The sequence below is a fragment of the Sorex fumeus genome, unplaced genomic scaffold (genome assembly GCF_029834395.1).
Source record: "Sorex fumeus unplaced genomic scaffold, SorFum_2.1 ptg000009l, whole genome shotgun sequence".
NCBI classification, from domain to species: Eukaryota; Metazoa; Chordata; class Mammalia; order Eulipotyphla; family Soricidae; genus Sorex; species Sorex fumeus.
Window position 1 is genome coordinate 11,545,052 of NW_026606066.1, and position 20,097 is coordinate 11,565,148.

The 20,097-nt window shown below is 35.8% G+C and overlaps 1 protein-coding gene across 15 annotated transcripts in view; it reads right to left on the reverse strand.

Annotated features, from left to right (window-relative positions):
* Positions 1-20,097, reverse strand: part of BAZ2B (bromodomain adjacent to zinc finger domain 2B) — a 407,328-nt gene that overhangs the window by 47,177 nt on the left and 340,054 nt on the right. For 7 of the 15 annotated variants that reach the window (XM_056110107.1, XM_056110106.1, XM_056110100.1 and 4 more), the window contains 6 exons: positions 11,906-11,998; positions 11,729-11,790; positions 3,957-4,022; positions 2,102-2,167; positions 941-985; positions 666-698 (listed from right to left, as the gene is read on the reverse strand). In XM_056110107.1, coding sequence (XP_055966082.1) covers positions 666-698; positions 941-985; positions 2,102-2,167; positions 3,957-4,022; positions 11,729-11,790; positions 11,906-11,998 — 365 coding nt within the window. The remainder of the gene's footprint in view (positions 1-665; positions 699-940; positions 986-2,101; positions 2,168-3,956; positions 4,023-11,728; positions 11,791-11,905; positions 11,999-20,097) is intronic. The other 8 variants (XM_056110111.1, XM_056110108.1, XM_056110104.1 and 5 more) reach the window with 2 other exon arrangements.

The window sequence follows — 20,097 nt, forward strand, 5'->3', positions numbered from 1 at the left end:
TTTATACCAATTTTGGTAAACTAGTTTTATATACTAACACCAATGAAATAGGATATTCCTATTTACTGATGTCTGCCACATAATGGGGCAACTTGAAGACATAAAAGTGCCCCATGGGTTATTTAGTGGAGGCTAAAAAAGGTGCAGTATAAAAATAAGGGAAGCATTAGCTTAGTTCAATAATCTTATTTTATTTAAAAATTTAAAAAATCACATTTATAAGAAATTATCTCTATTAAAATATAGTTGGTTCCCAGAAGGGACATTTCTAAAATTATTTCTAAAATTTAAAACCAAAACATATTCCATATTCTCTCACCAACATGACTCAAAATTCCCATTGTATTCAATGGAAGTTTTGCTCTAGAATGATGGGAGAATATGGCAAACTAATAGGATAGTGATCCAACTTTCATTGTGACATCAGTAACGTAAATTTTTAGACAGGAGCCTTATATAGGGCCTACATAATTTAATGAAAGATCTTGGACATATATCAAACTTCTTTATAGACAGACAAGCAGATGTATGCAATGCACTGTGCTGTAAAGCCATGCAGCAGTATGTAATATGACAGCAGCCAGTGCTACACTTTATGCATTGCTATGACAACCATATCACAACCAAATCACAATGCGGTGTTAGATGTACAAAAATAAACATACCCATACCATATCTAGTCTATGCCTCTCCAACTCCTGGTAGAAAGAGTTGGCACAACATTATGAAACAGAAATCACAGAGTCATGAAACCAATTTTAAACCCCCCAAAAGACACCAATACCAAAGCAAGGCAATACACTATAAGATGAAGGAAAAACTTAAGCAGGAATTATATTGGAAAATTTAAAGAAAATAATTTAAAGATTTCCCCCAAAATAAAATTATGAAAATTATATATATATATATTCAACAGTTGTATATCTATATGTATACAGACCTGATGCTTCAGAAGAACAGCTTGCTGTCTTCTCATTTCTTTTTCCTTAAAAATAAGAAACTTTTAATATATGATTTTTATGGAACATTTATAACATACAAATATTAAAAAGCAATCCTTTTAGATTCTATAACCTTCTATTATGTTAATTCATACAAAACTACAAATATTTAATAATTCTTTTACTCCTAATATGATTCTACCTAGTATGTAAAAACCGGATGATAGTAGCAAGGATCTTTCTTCCGTACACCGATTTCAATGTAAAATGCAATGACTGACACTAAAAGAGTAACTAGAGAATATGAGAACAATTTGAGGTTTCATACACACTTGAAATTCAGTGAATCATCTCAAAAAAATGGGATACAAAAAAACTCTTTGAATGCCACCAAAACAACTATTTTAAAAAGTTAAAATATGAATAAAAATAGTATTAATGAAAACATGAAGAGAGGTAGAAATAGGATAAAGTACAAGAGACTGTAGAAAACATAACAAACTTTTCCTTGTCCATGAGATAGAGTCATGAGTTCTAAACTGGTAGATTACTTAGCTGCTCTTTCTTGGTCATTATGAGAAAAGGGTTGGAAGAAGGGGTGAAATGTGTGTATGAGGCCCCAATTCCCTGACAATTCCTGTTAGAAAATCAAAACAAAACATCCCTAAACATGTGTCATTACAGTAATTAACAATTGCTAAGTTTGCCACTGGTAAATAAAAACTGATTAACATAGACGTTTTCTTCTATAGACTTTTCACGTTTTAAGAGCTAAAGCAGATCCTGAACATTAACAAAGAGAAAGCTATAATCTAATTGGATAATCATATTTGGGACACAATTTAAAATGACACATAAATGACACAAAATAGCTTCGGGTAGATTATTATTCAACTTTGTACACAAAGTTATCATGCAGTAATTTGCATTTCTGACATTTCTGCTAAAGAGCTAAAAATATCACATAAAATCTAAACAATAAAATAAAAATAACATAATATGCATACAACAAAAGCACACATTATATAATTTTATCTGTGCTAAATAACTTTTTAGATGGTTATTTTGTGTAGTTATTTTTCATATTACTGATATTGGTATAACATCATAGGGTTTTTATTTTTGGAAATAAAAACTCTGTTTTTCTCATCTAAACTAACCTTTATTCGTTTCTCGGCCTCCAATAATTTGGCATTTGCCGCTTCTTCCTTCTTTTTCTTTTTAGCCTGTGCATGCAAAACAGGTCTCAAAGTCATGCAACAGCACCACTACAACTTGAAAATAATCTCAGACTTGAAATGGAACTATGCGCCTCACAAGGTACAAAACAGTATGTAACAATTACAGATTTTCACCATTCAATGTTGTACTTAATATACTAATTTCATTTTAAATTTATAGAGTAACATTAAGCTATACGAAAGAATGTCAGTTCTTGTCTTTAAACTCTGTTAAAAGCCTGAAATAATTAAGTTTGTTTTTTTGCCTTAAAATTTAATCATAGACTCAAAAAGATTTTATGTCATTCATTGCTACTCCCCCATGGCTTTTAAAATTAAAACATTACTTAAAATAGTTAAGAAAACAGGATAGATTTAGAACAAAGCAGTAACATTAAAAGTATGCACGTCCCCTAATATTTGAATTCTTTTAATGTTTAAAGAATTTGAACTAAAAATTCATTACTCAGATGATTTAAAGAAATGAAACAAAACCATTCTTCCTTTTTTGTATATTGTGGTTAAATCTGGGATTTGATTTTGAAAGATAAAATTTATATCTTTTACTAAAAGCAATTTGGATGTCAAGATGTTGTCAAATTTGAATTTCATAGTCTCAAAATCATTATCAAGCAAATTCATAGCTACCTCATAGAGGCAATATAAGATAGGAATATTTAAGGTTTTTAAAAAAATAATTTGAAGAAAATGAAAAAGCTTGTAGCAGAAAGTCTCAACTACTACAAGTCTTGAGGGGCAATTTGAAGTATACAGCAAGAATTTCCTTAAAAACTGTGAAGTTATAATTATTTTAAGCATCGAAAGTTTATTTTTACTGTTTTGAATGGAAATCATTTTGAGACATATATTTACACTGTACACTAAACATAATTTGGCTTTTTTCATGACTTTATTCTGAACATCAGTTATTTCATTATACAGTTCAATATGGTAATACCTTTTGGCTAACAAGGTGTTTAAAATTGCTAGTTATTCAACTAAAAGATTACAGACTATTGGTAGGCTTTTGATTCCTGCACATGCTGGTTGGGAGTTTTCTGCATATTCTCTTGCTGTCTTTAACTGCTTACTTTATCTTGCTTTTATTGCTGTCAGTGTAAGTCTTTTAGCTTTACTATATCAGTTTGCTGGGAAGAGGAGTACAGTAAAAATCAGTAAACCAAACTTATATTATTTAGTTTTTATAAGGTCTTATTTCGAAGTTTAAAATAGATATCTAACTATGGATTCTTTCTCCTCTTCTCTCTGTCTCTGTCTCTCTCTCTGGGCCACACCTGTTGGTGTTTAGGGGTAACTCCCAACTCTGCTCAGGGGTCACTCCTGGCAGTGCTCAGGGAACCTTATGGAGTTCCAGAGATTGAACCCAGGTGGGGCACATGCAAAGCTGTGTCTTACCTGCTGTACTATTTCTCAGGCTCAAGTACAGATTCCTTACAAAGCTAATGAATGCAAGTTTTATAACATGAACTTGAGAACAACAAATATATGTGTAATTATATATGTATTTCCACTTTATATATATTATATATATATCTATATATGTTCTTAGAATTCTTATTACCCTTTACCTTTTATATTATTTCCTGAATTTTTACTGTTAGAATTAAGTGAGCTTGTTAAATAAAATGTTCAGATAAGTGCTTACTCTATGCCTGTGTTTAAAGAAAATTTCTGACAAATTATTTTTTGAGTGAGAGAACATGAGATAATATTTTATTTTAGACTTTAAATATATAGCTACATTACTTCAATATATCAAATTTAAGCATTCTACCTCTAGAATTTGTTGGGCTCGAAGTTCTTTTTCCATTCTGATTTGTTGTATTCTCTTAATTTTTTCCTGTGAGGAAAATTAGGGTAATTTAGGATAATGAAATAAAGCATCACAAAAAAAGTATTTAAGTAGATTCAAGTAATTTCACACATTAGTTCAGAATTACCAAGGTCTCCCTTGCTAAATATAAAACATTTTAATTTAGTTTAATGTCACATATGTATTCATGTCTTAAATTGGTTAAGATCTTTAAAACTAGGCAAATCAAACTGATTAAGTTATTCAGATCTTTATAAATATTTATTATTATAAATGCTCAACTTGAAATAAATACAGAAAAATGTTGTAGAAAAATAATAGCTTAGCATCAAGAGTTGCAAAATAAGTAAGTCTGGGTGATATAAATACAGTAAGGTGACTATAGTTAATAATACTCATAAATATTTGAAAGTTACAATAAGTACATGTTAAAAGTCTTAATCACAACAAAAACCCTTTTTTTTGTAATTATTTAAGATGTACACTAACTAGATTCACTGTGGCGATCAATTTTCAAAATAAGCAAATATTGGTCCTTACACAGTAGCCTCAAACATAATAATTATATTTTAGTAAAAACTTCTTATAAAATATATAGTACCACACAATAGTAAATAGACTATAAAATCCACTTCTATATTGTAATTTTTATTTGACACAGTGAATAACATGACAATGATGTTATTTTTAACTATCATAAGGGACTGGAGAGTTAGCACGCAGCCAACCTGGGTTTGATTCCTCCATCCCTCTCGGAGAGCCTCACAAGCTACCAAGAGTATCCTGCCCGCATGGCTGAGCCTTGCAAGCTCCTCGTGGCATATTCGATATCCCAAAAACAGTAACAAGTCTCACAATTTGTTGTGAGACGTTACTGGTGCCCGCTAGAACAAATTGATGAACAATGGGAGGCAATGCTATAGTGCTATTATAAGGTAGTTAAAGTCTAGAGTAATATGACATGATTGAGTAAATTCAGTGTACTTATTATTGTTTTATAATTCAACGATCACTGAATCCTGATGAGAACATCTTTGCTTTAAAAACCTACCTCATATGTAATAAGCATGTACGGAGGAACATCTCAACTATGTGAGCACGTTCACTCACACTGTTCCCACCATCAGACTGTGCTAGTCTAGGACTTTTACAATCAACCTAATAACTGTTGTGTATTACCAATACCTGCTAATTTCCAAATGCTAATTATGTCTTTGAGTTATTTCTAAGCTTGCTTCTTCTTTCTATGGGAGGTGGGGAGAGAAGACTGTGCGGAAGGTGCTCCCAAGCAAGGTGTTTAACAGGTCCAAAGGTCCCACTGATGTTTCTCAGCCAAGCTGGTAGTCATCAATTCTATACTAAGGCTCAGGGATACAATGCTGCTTGGCTCTGCAGGATGGAGTGAACACACGCCTTGGCAGTGTTTTGGGCTTCCAGGGCTACACCTTGTGGCACCTGGGACCTCCTGGCGTGCACCTGTCAAGGCCTGGGAGCCCTATGGTACCAGAACTGAATCTAACCGGGTCTGGTGCCTGACACAGGAGCCTAGAGACTGAACTAACTCCCTGCCCCAGTTTATTTCTTCTCTGTATTCTGGCACTGATTCCTTACAGGAGGGGTCTACCATAGGATTATGAAAGGTTTGAATTATTATTATACTTTTCTTTCTACTCCCCCCCTCCCAAATTGCATTTTTTAATTTTAGGAGATTGAGCATATTTGATAATTTTGATGTCTGTTATAGCACTCTTTAATTTTTAATTATAGCTTGCAACAATGAAAAGCCCTTTTGTTTAATTTCTGACTGAAATTTTTTTTTAAAAATCATGGAAGTAATACTGGTTTACAAGACAAGAGTGTTTATGAGCCATTTCCAGTTCTTAAAGAAGGAGGTACCAGATCAATATTTAAAGTATTTAGATTAGAATATGGAAATGAAGGAAAAGTATACCCTTTTTTACTTTTTTAATTTTCTGCTTTTGTCAATCATAAGGTAAGAAAGCTAAAGTAGTATGTTTTCAAGACAGCAAAAGTCATTGTTCTTTTATGCAGCGAGCAATAGGCATAAAATTTCAGACTGAAATATAACCTAGTTTTGTTTTAACTGCATAATTAAGTTTAACTGCATAATTATATTTAATTATTGAAAAACTATAAATTTTAAGAAAATTATAAAATATTTTATAAAATTATAAAAATAAAATTATGACGGTCATGGTCATGGTCCTCCCGTTGTTCATCGATTTGCTTGAGTGGGCCCAGTAATGGCTCCATTGTGAGACTTTGTTGTTACTGTGTTTGGCATATTGAATACATCACGGGTTGCTTGCCAGGCTTTGCCATGTGGGTGAGATACTCTCGGTAGCTTGCTGGACTCTCCGAGAGGGGCAGAGGAATCGAACTCGGGTCAACCATGCTGGCAGCGTGCAAGGCAAACGCCCTACCCACTGTGCTATCGCTCCAGCCCGGCAATACAGATACTGGAAGGTTATCATGTACATCTCTTTACCTATTTCCAACATTCAGTTCTTATACAGAGTGATGATTTTTAATTAATACTATCATACTGATCCCTTCTCTACCCTAACTACCCTTTGCTCTCCGCACCCGCATCGCCCAACCTTTTGGCAAGTTTCCAACCATTGACCAGTCCTCTTGGCCTCTGTTTTTCCTGGTCTTGGATATTAGTCTCATACTATTTTTTTTATATCCGCCCCACCCCCCCCAAATGAGTACAGTCATTCTCTATCTGTCCCTCTCCTGACTCATTTCACTCAGCATGATGCTGTCCATTTATAAGAAAACTTCATGACTTTATTTTTCCTAACAGCTGCACAGTATTCCATTGTTTAGATGTGCCATGGTTTCTTTATACAGTCCTCTGTTTTGAGCACTCAGGTTGTTTCCAGATTCTGGCTGTTGTGAACCCTCCATGACACTGAAGCTAAAGGCATCTTCAAAGATGAAACACCACTAACCAAGCAAGTGGAAGCAAAGATAAACAAATGGGACTACATTAAACTAAGAAGCTTCTGCACCTCAAAAAATGGTCACCAAGACACAAAGACAGCCCATGGAGTAGAAAACATTATTTACCCAATACCCATGTGATAAGGGGTTAATATCCAAAATATATAAGGCACTGGTAGAACTTTACAAGAAAAAAAAAGCCGACTCCATCAAAAAGTGGGGAGAAGAACAGAAACTTCCTTAAAGAAGAAATTCAAATGGCCAAAAGGCTCATTAAAAAATGGTCTGTATTGCTAATAATCAGGGAGAAGCAAATCAAACTAACAATGAGATATCATCTCACACCACAGAGACATATCAAAAGGAACAAGAACAACCAGTGCTGGTGCAGATATGGGAGAAAGGGTGGGAATGCTGACTGGTCAAGCATTTTAGGAAAACAATGTGGTCATTCCTCAAAAAACTAGAAACTGAGCTCCCATTTGACCCAGCAATACCAATTTTGGGGATATGCCCTGGGGGCCGAAAAACACACAAGCAGAAACATCATCTTCACTTCTATGTTCATTACAGCACTATTCACAATAGTCTAAATCTGGAAACAACCCAAGTGTAACTTTTTAATAAAATCAACATGAACCTCCGCCCTGAGCACTGTCAAGTGTTGGCAGTACCACCTACCACACCCCGGAGTGTTAGCATTGAGCTGTCCAGACTGTGACCCAAACTTGCTGAGCACTTGGGAGCCCCCAAGTGAATAAAACAGATACCATGTACCTGAATATTTTAATAGATGCATGTACACCTTGTTGAAGATAAAGAAAAGTAAGGGGGTATTTTGAGGTAAGTCTCAGATAAATATCTTGATGAATATTTAAGACTAGTTTATGGTTTTAATGTTGTGGGAATACTGTGATCCAATGCTCTGATGAGTAACATAGCAGAGATTTAGTTTGTAGCTACTTCAAGAGCATAGGATTACAATGCTGAATTTAAACATTTGTATTATGTATATATATACATCTATTTATCTGTAGATACACACATATACATACACATATATATATATATATACTTATCTATAGAAATATAAAGAAACAAAGTGAGACAATAAACAATGTTCAGTGAGAACAAACCCTTACATTCTTACAAAGGAATGAGGATCCTAAAGGGGGTAGGGGCTAGATGGGAAGGAACCTACACACAGGGCAGGAGGATAATGGCATTTTGGTGGTGGGTATGGTATGGTAAAATCATACCCCTAAACCATAAATATTTACATTCTTGTATGCCATTGCTAACCTCATTTTAAAAAGAGCATCTGAATAGAAACAACAGAATTTCACATATTATTTGTATATACAAATTTGTATATTTTAGACATACCAATATGTAAAGGTAAAAGGTAAAGGCCCTCCCGTTGATCGTCGATTTGCTCAAGCGGGCCCAGTAACGTCTCCATTGGAGACTTTGTTGTTACTGTGTCTGGCATATCGAATACTCTCGGTAGCTTGCTGGGCTCTCCAAGAGGGGCGGAGGAATCGAACTCGGTCGGCCATGTTGGCCGCTTGTAAGGCAAACGCCCTACCGCTGTGCTATCTCTCCAGCCCAATATGTAGTATTGATAAATTCTAATAAGTGTATTAATATACCAACTTATTTATTTATGAATTACAACAATGCCATGAATTATAAACAACCTATTTTAAGTGCTAAAAATCACATTTTAATCACTAGAAAAATTTCATAATTATCATATATATATATGTCACACCTAGCGATTCTCAGGGGTTACTCCTGGCTCTGCACTCAGGAAATACTCCTGGCAGTGCTTGGGGTCGATAGGGGATGCAGGGGATTGACCCCAGGTCAGCCATGTGCAAGGCAAACACCCTATCCACTATACTATCTGGCTCCCAATTTATATTTAAAATATCTTTTTTAAAATGGATATTTTTTTTTCTTTTTGGCAATGCTCGGGAGTTACTCCTGGCTCTGCATTCAGGAATTACTCCTGGCGGTGCTTGGGGGACCATATGGGATGTCGGGGATTGAACCCGGGTCGGTCTGGACTATTGCTCTGGCCCCTAAAATCAATTTTTTACTTACAAATATCTTCAGCAGTCAGATTTAATAAACTAAAGAAGGAATTCAAGTTTAAAATAGACTAAGTTACAGTAAAAGAGTATACCATGCATGGTAGGTTTTAATCTTTGAAAAGACAGGCTTTGCCAGAGACTGTGATAAGAACTTTACATTCATTATCTTGTATAATTATCTCTTCTGACAAAAGCTATTCTTTCCCTACCCTCCCTCACTTTTTAGTTCTTAGGGCTATATCTCGTGGTGCTCAGGGGTTATTCCTGGCTCTGCACTAAGAAATCACTCCTGGCATATTGGGGGGAGCATATGGGATGCCAGGGATTGAACCCACGTCAGCTGCATGCAAGGCAAACATCCTACCCACTGTGCTATCTCTCCAGCCCCAATTAGTCTCTCTCTTTTTTTAATGAAAGGAATATGAAATTTGATATAAAGTAATCTATCTAACATGATAAAACTACTAAGAAGTAGAGCCCTTAAGTTCTAGGCTGCTTGATAATAAAACCTAAATTCTGAATCCCAATTCTATTTCAATTATCTTTAAACCTACTATTTCAGTCAATATTTGAAGGAGCAAATCTGACTCAAGTCATTTATTCAGCAGCTATTTATAATAGCAACAGAGTTGACTTTACATTGTACTCAAGAGAAGTAATACCTGTTGTCTAAAACTTTAAAAAAGTTTTTATTATAATTTAAGTTACATGGTTTGCAATGATAGTACTGATGTACAAAGTTACTATACCAAACCCACTACTGCTCTATGGTTTTATGAGGAGATCAGAGAGTGACTCATACATCCTTATGCTAAAATAAGCTATCATGTAATACTTATATAAATATCAAAATTTGTCCATCTATGTATATTTAATTTTGAAAACTACATAGGAAAGGTTAATCTACATATAAAAGCCAAACCCTGGATCTACAAAATAATGCTTCCTTTTTTTTTTTGGGTGGGGGTAGGCCATACCAGCCAGAGCTCAGGGATCACTCGTGGGACTTGGAACCCAACCATATAGGGTGTTAGGAACTGAACCTGGATCAGCCATGTGCAAAGCAAACCACCCACTATACTACTGCTCCAGTCATAGCCGTAGCAATTAAAAAAATTATTTGTCATAATTCTAAAGCCATTCAAAAGTAAATGGAGAAAACCTTATTTGATAAAACCCAAATTACATTTGAGAATTTGCTATTTGACAGAACCATATTTGATAAAACCTGAATTACATTAACTCTAGTATTTTACATTTAATTATCTGCCTTACATGCTCTAGAACTTTTACTATAAAAATTTGAATGTTATGTAATGTCCTTCACTTATAGATAGTACTGTAGCACTGTCCTCACGTTGTTCATCGATTTGCTCGAGCGGACACAGGTAACGTCTCACAACAAATTGTGAGACTTGTTGTTACTATTTTTGGCATATCGAATATGTCATGGGTAGCTTGCCAGGCCTTGCCGTGCGGGCGAGATACTCTTGGTAGCTTGTTGGGCTCCCTGAGAGGGGCAGAGGAATTGAACCCGGGTTGGCCAGGTGGGCCTCATGCAAAGCAAACGCCCTACCTGCTGTGCTATCGCTCCAGCCCACCTAAGAACAGTATAAATGGTTTGGGGTCATTCTGATGAGCAGAAGAATGGGGAAAATGTGTCCAGATTTAAAGGCTACTGATTGGACCCACTCTTCATGTACCTGTTGGATATTCTTACCGTGCTGAAGGCCTCTAGGAACTGAAACACCACTCGACTCTGAGGAGCCTGGGTGGGGAGCCACAATGCACTGACTACATGAGTAGCCTGAGACCGCTGACATTACCCAGACAACCCTAAAGCTTAGACCATCTGTGCATTTGTCTCCTTACATATGGGTCTCGGTTTTTTTCTTTTTATTGCCTTTTTTTGATTGTTGAATCACCACCAGAGAGACAGTTCCAAAGCTGTTCCTGCTGGTTGGGCTTAAGCCACACCATGTTCCAACCTTTACTAGGTCCATTTCCCATCACCACACCTAGCCTCCCCCATGGCAGACTTTTCTTCTGTTTTTTTTTTTTTTTTGTATGTTTGTTTGTTTTCTGAAATTGACCCTAGCTAAAATCGTCCATCAGTACCTGATTCTTAGAGGGTGTTTTTTGACTCATTAAAATTTGTTAATGAAAAAATTAAAATTTTGTTGATGCAACATAATCAAAGTCTGTCAGTATATTAAAAGTACTGACAGAAATTTAGATAATGATTTCTTTAAAACATTTAGAAGTCAGAGGCCAGAGAGACAGCAGAGGGGAGGGTGCTTGCCTGGCACGTGGCCAACCAGGATTTGGTTCCTGGCATCCCATATGGTCCCCTGAGCACTGCCAGGACTAATTCCAGAGTGCAGAGCTAGGAGTAAGCCCTGAGCATGCCACTTATGACCCCAAAACAAAACCAAACACAAACAAAAATGTAAAGACTTGGATTAAAATTGAAGTGAACCTCAACTAATGGAAAATGAAAACTTTCTAAATTGGACATATAACATTAATGTGAAATGCAGTAATTTCAAGCCATCAAAATAAAATGATAATGGTTTTGTAAGTATAATATATGTACAAAACCTCAAAATCAGCCTTTAAAGTCCAGCCTGGGTTTTAAAAATCAATTGCAATGCACAAACCTACCTGCTGCTTCATAATTTTTAGCTGTTCCTTTTGCTTTCGTTTCTCCTCAGCAGCCATTATTGCTACAAGAAAAAAATAAAATCAAAGCACAGATTATCATCAGCAAAGGAACAAAATTTTCTTATGAATTTCTCATTATTTGTTTTCCAAATTTATGTTCTCATTAAAGTTACTTACCTTGTTGTTTTTTGGCCTCTTTGGCAACTCGAGCCTGTTCCTGCTTCTGAAGTTTTCTTAAAAGCTTTATTTGTGCTGCTTGCCTTGCTATTTCTGAAAAACAGAAAGTTTCAAGAAACATCATTAATAAAACTGCATAACTGATAACAAAAAATAAATAACAATGTGTAAATGGTACATGGATTTTTTTTTTTAATTAGTAGGAGCCACATTCCTGGGGTTGTAAGACCTGGAGCTATTCCTTGAGGACCAGTGATGAGGGCTGGATGGTTTCATGCTTTCCCCAGGTCCATGAAGGACTAAGGACAGATACTAGTAGATGAATAATTTGGCTGAACATGTCTGTTTTTCCCTAAAGATGGCCATGCGTTTTTTTTTTTTATAAAATATCGAGCGGGCCCAGTAATGTCTCCATCGTGAGACTTTGTTGTTACTGTGTTTGGCATATCAAATACATTACAGGTAGCTTGCCAGGCTCTGCCATGCGGGCGAGATACTCTTGGTAGCTTGCCAGGCTCTCCAAGAGTGGGGGAGGAATCGAACTTGGGTCGGCCATGTTGGCTGCGTGCAAGGCAAACGCCTTACCCACTGTGTTATCGCTCCAGCCCAAGACAGATTTTAAAAATATAATTAACTTGCTCCTATAGATCTTGCACTTTTTATTTCTTATTTGCGTTTGTGTGTGTGAGCAGACTTCCTGGTACTTCTACATAACCAAAAATGACATCTGTGAGTGAAGTTTAACTTTTTCTTTTCCAATATTTTGTCAGGTTGGCATCCTACTGCCATGAATAATGGTTCTTGCATCATTCCCAATCATAGGGAAAATACATATTGATATTTTGCTGTTACAATATTAAGCTATAGATTTTTTAAAAAATGCCCATATCACACTCAAGAAATTCTCTTCAAATTACTTCCTGAGAGTTTTTATTTTGTCCAGTGGTTTGTTTTTTCATCTAACGAAATCACTATTTTGTTTTCTTTCATTTTGTTAAACTAGCTCATATATAAAAACATGCGACAGTAGCTTCTTTTAATCCTTATTAGACTAACCTAAAATTTTTGTGTATTTTTCACATAGTAGAAAAATAGGTAAAAATGATAATTTTTCTTTAGTATTAAATTTATAAAAAGAAAAAAAGACCTCAAAATAAAACAAGTACAAAGATCCCAAGTTTCGTATTTTGATTAGCTATACAAATGGGTAAGTTTCTAAAAGCAGTGATATGAAGAGACTAAAATTCCTAAATAAAAGAAAAACAAAGTCAATGAGTCATAAAGGAGCTGAAATGAGTTTTCATAATTTTTAAAGGCAGATACACAGAACTGTGGTAAGACTGACATAATGAATAATCTGACCCCTTCTTCTCTCATTTCCATGTCATTTGTACTCACTCTCATAAAAAGGTGAATTGTATTTTCTTATTCCTTTATCCTAAGTTCATTCCTATGATCTTGTTCACCAATAGGATGTTAGCAGTTAAGAAACAGAAGTCTGAGAGAGCATCTGTATTCTTTCTGCTTTTATCCTTGTGACTTGCCCATTTTATGAGGACATGTTTGGACTAGATTGCCAGAGGCTGGGACACTTCAAGCCAGTTGACTCCACACTGATGAACAAACTCAGCCTAGATGGGCAGTATGGTCTAACTTACCACCAGCTGATTCCATTTGCACAACCAATTAACACTGTCTGCTGAGCACCACTGAGCTTTTGCAGGTGGTTATTTCTAGCATTACTGTGGTATTAAGTAACCAAAGGCGTGTAATGTCATGCTCTTTTTCTGCAGGCAAACTTGGTCAAAATACAAAGAATGATACTCAAACTACAAAAGTCATATAATGTCACTGAACAATTATTTAAGAAACCACTTCATATTTGACATAGCTTTACACTTTGTAGCAGATAATTTTTTTATTTTCAAAACTGTTGACATTTACAATATTGTGGTTTATAATACTGTTAATAATGGTTTCATGTGTACATCATCCCATCACCACACAGACCACCAGGAAAACCACTTCCCTCCACCAAGGTCCTAAAGTTATCTCCTGTTCAACTCCCTACCCTTACTCACTACAAAATCTATTTTGTTGAGTTTGGCCATTTGTGATAGCCAAGTTTTAGGAAACCTGTATAATAAACTTATCACTAATGAATATGATTGGGTAACATGTGAATCACTTAAGCTGTTAGCAATGTCTACCACTTACTGAAATGTTCTATTAAAATTTCATGGTCTTGTAGAATTTGCATGCTCATCTTACAAATGAAATGATTATTTAAGATTGAGGATGTAGCTCAATAATATGAGGCCGATGTTCAAACAATGACACCAAAGAGAAGTTAATAATTAAGGTTCATAAAGATTCAAAAGAAGGGCAAAGATCAAAGTCTGTTTCTTTTAGAATATTCTTTGCTACTAATTCTAAAAACTTTCAAGGGTTTTAAGAAAATCTGAATGTTTTTAGATTTTTAAAAATAAAAGCTTTGAACAGGCACGCCCGGCTTTCGGTCCCACCCCCACCCCCACCCCCACCCCAAGAAATCAATAAATCAATCCATAAATCGAAAAAAAAAAAGCTTAACCCTTGGCTAGAGAACAAGTATAGTCTGTGAGGAGCTTGTCTTATATGAGGTCATCCCTGGTTGGATTACCAGCACTACATATGGTCTTCAGAGAAATCCCAGTGATTATTTCTGTGCAAAGAGCCATGAATATCCCCTGAACACTGCTGGGTGTGATCAAAATCATACAAAGAAATTTGAATTTTGTAATCATTGAGGAGAAACTGGTTATGATGGTTGATTTTCTAATATCAAGATTTAAAATGGGGGGTGGTGGAAAAGATGCTTGCCTTGTTTTGTGTGTGTGAATCCCAGTTTGATCTTTTGCACCACATATGGCTGGTCCTCACACACCAGGAATAATCCCTGCCCAAGCTCAATGCAGTAGGAAGACATGAGTACAACTAGTTGTGGTCCTCACACCCCCCTCAAAAAAAAATCAGGGAATGGGTTGTGATAGGATACAATTTTATCTAGTTAACTGAAAATATTAATGAAAGATATCAGCTGATACTCAGTTGTTTTACAACATTCTTAATTATTTTCAATATTAGGCTATTATAATCATTCAAAAAAAAAGAAAAGGAAAAGAAACCAAATGCACCATTCATAATAAATACTCTGTGAAATAGACTCTACAAAATAGTTTGTAATTATAAAACTTCATTAATAATAAACTTCAAGAACACCATAACAATACCTGTTACTGTTTAAAAACAGTTGAGAATTAAAAGTTCTCATTGTACTGATATAGTGATATACAAACAGAAGAGAAATAGGTCGAGATTAAAAAGGAAGTAGCTCCAGAGAAGTGTCAGTATCTAAATGCTTTGCCCTACCTCAAGGCATGCCTTCAATCCGATAGAAACTGCTCACCCATCCTCTAGTAAAGATGATAAATAAGGAGGTTTTTCACCCTATCCAGACATTCCACTTAAGGGAATCCTATGTTTCAGCTGCCCTTCCATTCCTTTCATTTTTTTCAAATAGTTTCTATTAATTCAGCCTTCTCCTTTCTGGTCCTCTGCTTTCAATCTCAAGTGCCGGAAGACAAGAAACTGAGCACACTGTAATATTATGTTACAAAGACCCAAACCTGACTTTCAATGTAAAGATGTTCTACACTGTCAAAAAAAATCTTAGAAACTGTAGCACAGGTATGGTTTTTAATGCCAAGCTAAATTTATGCTAACAGAAATGTGGCTTTTACTAGAGAAATTTGATTTTATATATATGTGTATTTGTACGAATGTCTCAGCCTAGCCCATGAAGTTTATTTTTAAATCTTAGGACAGAAAACCAAAACCTTGAATGGGTCAATTCATGACTTTTCATTTTAGCAATTTATAATGGTTAATAAGAGGCGTGACCTCTTATAGTCTAGTTCTCCTTCTCAGAGCACCCAGCAAGCTACCGAGAGTATCCTGCCTGCATGGTAGAGCCTGGCAAGCTCCCGTGGCGTATTCCATACGCCAAAAATAGTTAACAATGATGTGTCTCATTCCCCTGACCCTGAAACAGCCTCCAATGCAGCACCGCTGGGAAGGATGAGTAAGGAGAGGCCGCTAAAATCTCAGGGCTAGGATGAATGGAGATGTTACTGGCACCCGCTCGAGCAAATCAATAAATAATGGGATGACAGTGATACAGTGAAGTATTATATAACCTAAATTAAAAATTTTGAAAAGTGTTTTTTTCTTTTTGGGTCACACCCAGCAATGCTCAGGAGTTACTCCTGGCTTTGCACTCAGGAATTATTCCTGGCAGTGCTCAGGGGACCATATAGGATGCCGGGGATTGAACCCAGGTCACTCACATTCAAGGCAAACGCCCTACCCGCTGTGCTATCACTCCGGTCCCTGAAAAGTAGTTTTCAAAAATATTTTATTTATTTATTTATTTATTTATTGCTTTTTGGGTCACACCTGGCGATGTACAGGGGTTACTCCTGGCTCTGCACTCAGGAGTTACTCCTGGCGGTGCTCAGGGAACCATATGGGATGCTGGGAATCGAACCCGGGTCGGCCGCGTGCAAGGCAAACGCCCTACCCGCTGTGCTATCTCTCCAGCCCCTATTTTTTAAATTTTTATTAGTGAAACACCATGAGGTACAGTTATAGACTTACAAATTTTTGTGCTTGGGTTTCAGTTATACAATGATCCAGTACGCATCCCTCCACAAGTGCCCATTCTCCATAAATACATTATTTAAGAAGAAAAATGAGTTAGTCACCTAAAAAATTCACTCAGGCTCTAAGGAACAAACTGCTCACAAGAATCTTTTCATTTATCATTTATTTGGTTATAGGCCCTCCCGTTGATCGTCGATTTGCTCGAGCGGGCCCAGTAACGTCTCCATTGGAGACTTTGTTGTTACTGTGTCTGGCATATCAAATACTCTCAGTAGCTTGCCAGGCTCTCCGAGAGGGGCGGAGGAATCGAACTTGGGTCGGCCATGTTGGCCGCTTGTAAGGCAAACGCCCTACCCGCTGTGCTATCGCTCCAGCCCAAAGGCCCTCCTGTTGATCGTCGATTTGCTCGAGCGGGCCCAGTAACGTCTCCATTGGAGACTTTGTTGTTACTGTGTCTGGCATATCGAATACTCTCGGTAGCTTGCCGGGCTCTTGGAGAGGGGCGGAGGAATCGAACTCGGGTCGGCCATGTTGGCCGCTTGTAAGGCGAATGCCCTACTGCTGTGCTATCGCTCCAGCCTGAGCAAGGGGTATTTGGTTATAGTGGCTAAATTAATTAACTTTAAAAATATGAATTTGAAAAATATTTTATGGTTTAAGAAATTACCTGTTTACTTAAATTCCAAAGCTAAATATTATTTTTGACAACACTTTATTCACATAGAATTAGTGATAATTTTGGATATGCCACATTTCTGATTCTAAGATGCATTTTTAAACATTTTAACACACCTAAAATCAGAATCTGCCTGACAACTGGCAGAACTTTTATTAACGGTATCCTTATAATGATGGTGCATATGGCACTTAATATTCTGTACTGTGTGAAATGAACAGGTGTTGCTTGGCATATTAGAAAATTTGATATACTAACAGTATTGGTCAAATAATAAACAGGGTTATTTATACAGGTTGTAGGTTTTTTCATATTAAAACCTTGTCAGATTCTTATTTGTAGTTTCTGTGAAAGTGGAAAGCTCTCATTTCACAATGCTAGGAAGTACATTTAAAGTTTGCATTTAGATACTCCATAGAGATGCTTCCAGACTCCATCTGGAGTTGTTTCATCCAGGGCATGCTAGAGGGGGGTTCATAAGGCTACTCCATGCCCCAGTGAAGCCTGTCCTGGCAGTCAAAAACCTCCAGAACTCAATCTCCACCATGCTCATGGCCATTCTCCACATGCTCAGATGAGCCTCACCCACGAGTGAATCTATTTGCGGCTGCACAACATCTCATACTTTACACCGCTGATATACCAAGAGTAGTGTACCATACTTGATGGGGTTTAAAGTAGCAGGTAACCAATCTTAGGGGGAAACATATTTATTCATATATACATATATATGAACACACAAAAACACACAAGGCTCAATCTTTAAGAACATGTTGTTAATCTCTTATAGAAGGGCTTAATGGCTCCTGGGTGAAATACAATATTCACACACTTTCCTCTAAGAAACCTTTTTTTGTCCCATTTTTTAGGGATTATTCATAACAAGCAACACAAAATAAATCATTTTGGTTCTGCTTTCAGGGCATGGTTTGGGGTTTGGGATGGAAACACTGGAAATAAAGTGGTGGGAAGGTGTAATGGTGGTGGGATTGGTGTTCAATATCAGATGTAATCAAATATTGTGAACAACTTTATAAAAATAAAATTAAATTAAAAATAAAGTCTGCATTTATTTAAATATTAAACTTTTCTTCAAATTAAGTTGTTTTTTAGTATGGTTGAAATCAATATATAACAGAAACTTTTAGAATTCCCTCAGATACCCTCCAAACTCTTAATGAAGAAGCCTTCCAAAAGCCAACAGGTTATGCCTTCTATTCAGAAGATATTCATATGTCATCTATAGCTATAATATAAAATCATACATATATAAATCTTAGAGTATGTACACTTTCAATTCTGGCAGAAAAGAGACAAAAAGTTTATCCAGACAAAAAAAGTTTATCCAGTTCACACTTCCAGCAGTGGCATATAAATTAATTCCCTTGCTATGATTTAATGCAATTAAGTTATTATGATTTAATAATATGGTTTCTTTATGACTTAATGTGAAATTTATATGGTTACTATTTTAACAGGTATAATACATGTGCCAGGATGTGGTTTTCTTAATTTTTGCTAGGAACTTTGGGAAAGAGTAAAGTCTAATAGAAACCAAATAAGCTTTTCAGAAATGATATAAATCCTACTTTCCACTTAAAGAAAAATATGCATTTTATATTTCATATACTTGTAAAATAAATATGATTTGCTCCTAATTATTTAATATTTATACTTAGGATGAGAAAACTATGAACACAATAAGATCAAAGTAAACAATTTGCAAATTAAAACATAATGCAAAGGAAGAACCTGGTAACAATATTAACCAGTTGGAAACTAGAGGTAGAAAAATACTTGGATAAGAGTAAAATATCTTCTATTTTGCTTAATATATTTAGTAAGTTTTACAAATATAAAGCCGCCACTTTGAATACTAAATATAAATATTTTTATTCATATGAAAAATAAGGGATGTTCATATTTTAGGTATTGGTTAATTTTAAGTTTTTATTTTATTGGGTAGTACTGTACTGTCCTCCTGCTCATTGATTTGCTTGAGTAGGCACCAGTAATGTCTCATAACAATTTGTGAGACTTGTTGTTACTATTTTTGGCATATCAAATACGTCACAGGTAGCTTGCCAGGCTTTGCCGTGCGGGCGAGAGACTCTTGGTAGCTTGCTGGGCTCTCGGAGAGGGGCAGAGGAATCAAACCTGGGTCGGCTGAGTACAAGGCAAACACCCTACCCACTGTGCTATCGCTAAAATAATATATATTCTCCTCTAACATTCTTTTGAAGAGTCACTGGTTTACTAACAAGAGTAATTTTAAAACCTCATTATATATGATTATACTTGTTACAATATTAACCTTTTCTTAATCTGTGCTAGGAACTGCTCAGGGGAGAAAGCAAAGTCTCAATAGAAACCAAATTGAAAAAAATTTCATTATTATACTACACCAGAGAAAAACTGTATGACATTAAGTCATGGCAGAGTTAATTTAAATGCCACTGGTGGAAGTATGAATTGTTGTAAACTTTTTGTCTCTTTTGTACTGAAATTGAAAATCTACAAAATATGAAAATGACGGTCTTCTTTTATGCAGGTATCTACTCTAGGACTTTATACTATAGATAACCATCTCTGTAGGAGGTGCAAAGAGATGTTCAAGTGTTACAGTGTTGTGATAATGAGAGAAGAAAATATCTTTTTGGGGGGAGAGTAGGGTAGGGGTTTGGGCCACATGCAGCACAACTCAAGGGTTCTGAGATCAAGAAATAAAAGGGAATTAGTCATAAAAAGGGAATGATTAAATTAAACATGTTAGCACCATAAATAGTGTCACTTATTATTCAGCCATTAAGAG